At 51.9% G+C, this 1,529-nt stretch overlaps 1 protein-coding gene across 1 annotated transcript; it reads left to right on the forward strand.

Moving 5' to 3' along the window:
• Positions 1-519: 519 nt before the first annotated feature.
• Positions 520-1,005, forward strand: SPRG_15788 (hypothetical protein; the record flags this gene model as incomplete). Its single annotated transcript, XM_012355064.1, has 2 exons — positions 520-652; positions 674-1,005. 2 exons carry the CDS (start codon positions 520-522, stop codon positions 1,003-1,005), a joined length of 465 nt encoding a protein of 154 aa, XP_012210454.1.
• Between the last annotated feature and the right edge of the window lie 524 nt (positions 1,006-1,529).

The raw sequence follows: 1,529 nt of genomic DNA on the forward strand, positions 1-1,529 counted from the left end.
TCCTTGATCATGGACCTCCCCCGCGATCGTGATCTTGGATTTACCATCCCTCTTCTTGCTGCCGCCTTTCCATCGCTTGTAGTTGACGTAGCCGTCCGTAGTTTGGTAGTTGAGGTAGTCGATGAGCAGCTCTGCAGAGGACTCGCCGCAACGACACGAAGGCTCTGCGCAAATGTCCTTGTTCCAGAGCGTCATGATGGCGACAGTTGCAGAATGACATGATGGCAGAAAAAACCTGTGAAATCGTATGGACCAACCAACGTCGGCCGGCGCCTCTTTCCAGCCACGATTTTCGTGGCTGGCGAGGCGTCGGTCGTTGATGCACCGCTCGTCGTCGATGAAGGCTCGGTCGTGGGTGCACCGGTCGTCGACGTTGTTGATCATGTCGTCGATGCACCGGTCGCTAGTGCACCGGTCACTGGTGCTCCGGTTGTTGGTGCTCCGGTCGTCGTCGAAGACGAAAACGGTGGGTACACTGAAGTCGCGAGGTTTCGGACCAAGGACGATGCCATTATCGAGATGCAGTTGTTTGACACCGGCGAGTACAACTACGGCACTACCACTCACAACTCGTACGGTGGTTTCGCTATGCACAAGTGCATTACACACAAGAAATGCAAAGCCAAAGCTCGAGCGCGCCCGGCCGAGTCCGGTTTTGTACTCTAACACAAAGGCGAGCATACGTCAGCGCTTACGGGCAAGAAGCTCAATGGCATCCACGTTGTCCTCCGTGACGAGATCGCCAACCTTTGTCTCGGGGGAATGGGTCCAAAGGGAGGGCTGACGCGACTCAACGTCAAGTACATGAACAAAGAAATCATCCTTCGGCTACTGCCGGAAGTCAACCAGATCAAGAGCTTCCATGCCCCCACATTCAAAGAGTCCTCGCTTGTCATCAAGGACTACATGCAACTCCACGAATGGGCCTCGAAACAGCTTTGTACTACCCGCGAAGCTTTTACGCTCCGAGACTACTATTACTTTTCAAAGTTGGCCTGCATTTAGATATATTGCGTCGTACACCGACTGAAAAGTGGCTAGGATAAAGGGGTGGGCGGCTCGCGAGGCCACTTCTCCGGCAAAAGATCGTAAATTGAGACCGACAAAATTAAATTCCTAAGCGATTACTTTTCAAAGTTGGCCTGCATTTAGATATATTGCGTCGTACACCGACTGAAAGTGGCTAGGATAAAGGGGTGGGCGGCTCGCGAGGCCACTTCTCCGGCAAAAGATCGTAAATTGAGACCGACAAAATTAAATTCCTAAGCGATTACTTTCAAAGTTGGCCTGCATTTAGATATATTGCGTCGTACACCGACTGAAAAGTGGCTAGGATAAAGGGGTGGGCGGCTCGCGAGGCCACTAGCTCGCTCGAGAGAGTTGTGTGCCGACGATCGTGGCAATCAAAGGCCTGCAAGTATTGTTTGAAACTCGCCAACAATTGCTGTTTATTCCAACATCATCCATCTAAATATTGAACACAAGCCAATACATGGCGCTTTGAGCCTTGGTCGCACGGCACCCAATCG

Source organism: Saprolegnia parasitica (assembly GCF_000151545.1).
Source record: "Saprolegnia parasitica CBS 223.65 unplaced genomic scaffold supercont2.202, whole genome shotgun sequence".
In the NCBI taxonomy this organism is placed as follows: Eukaryota; Oomycota; class Saprolegniomycetes; order Saprolegniales; family Saprolegniaceae; genus Saprolegnia; species Saprolegnia parasitica.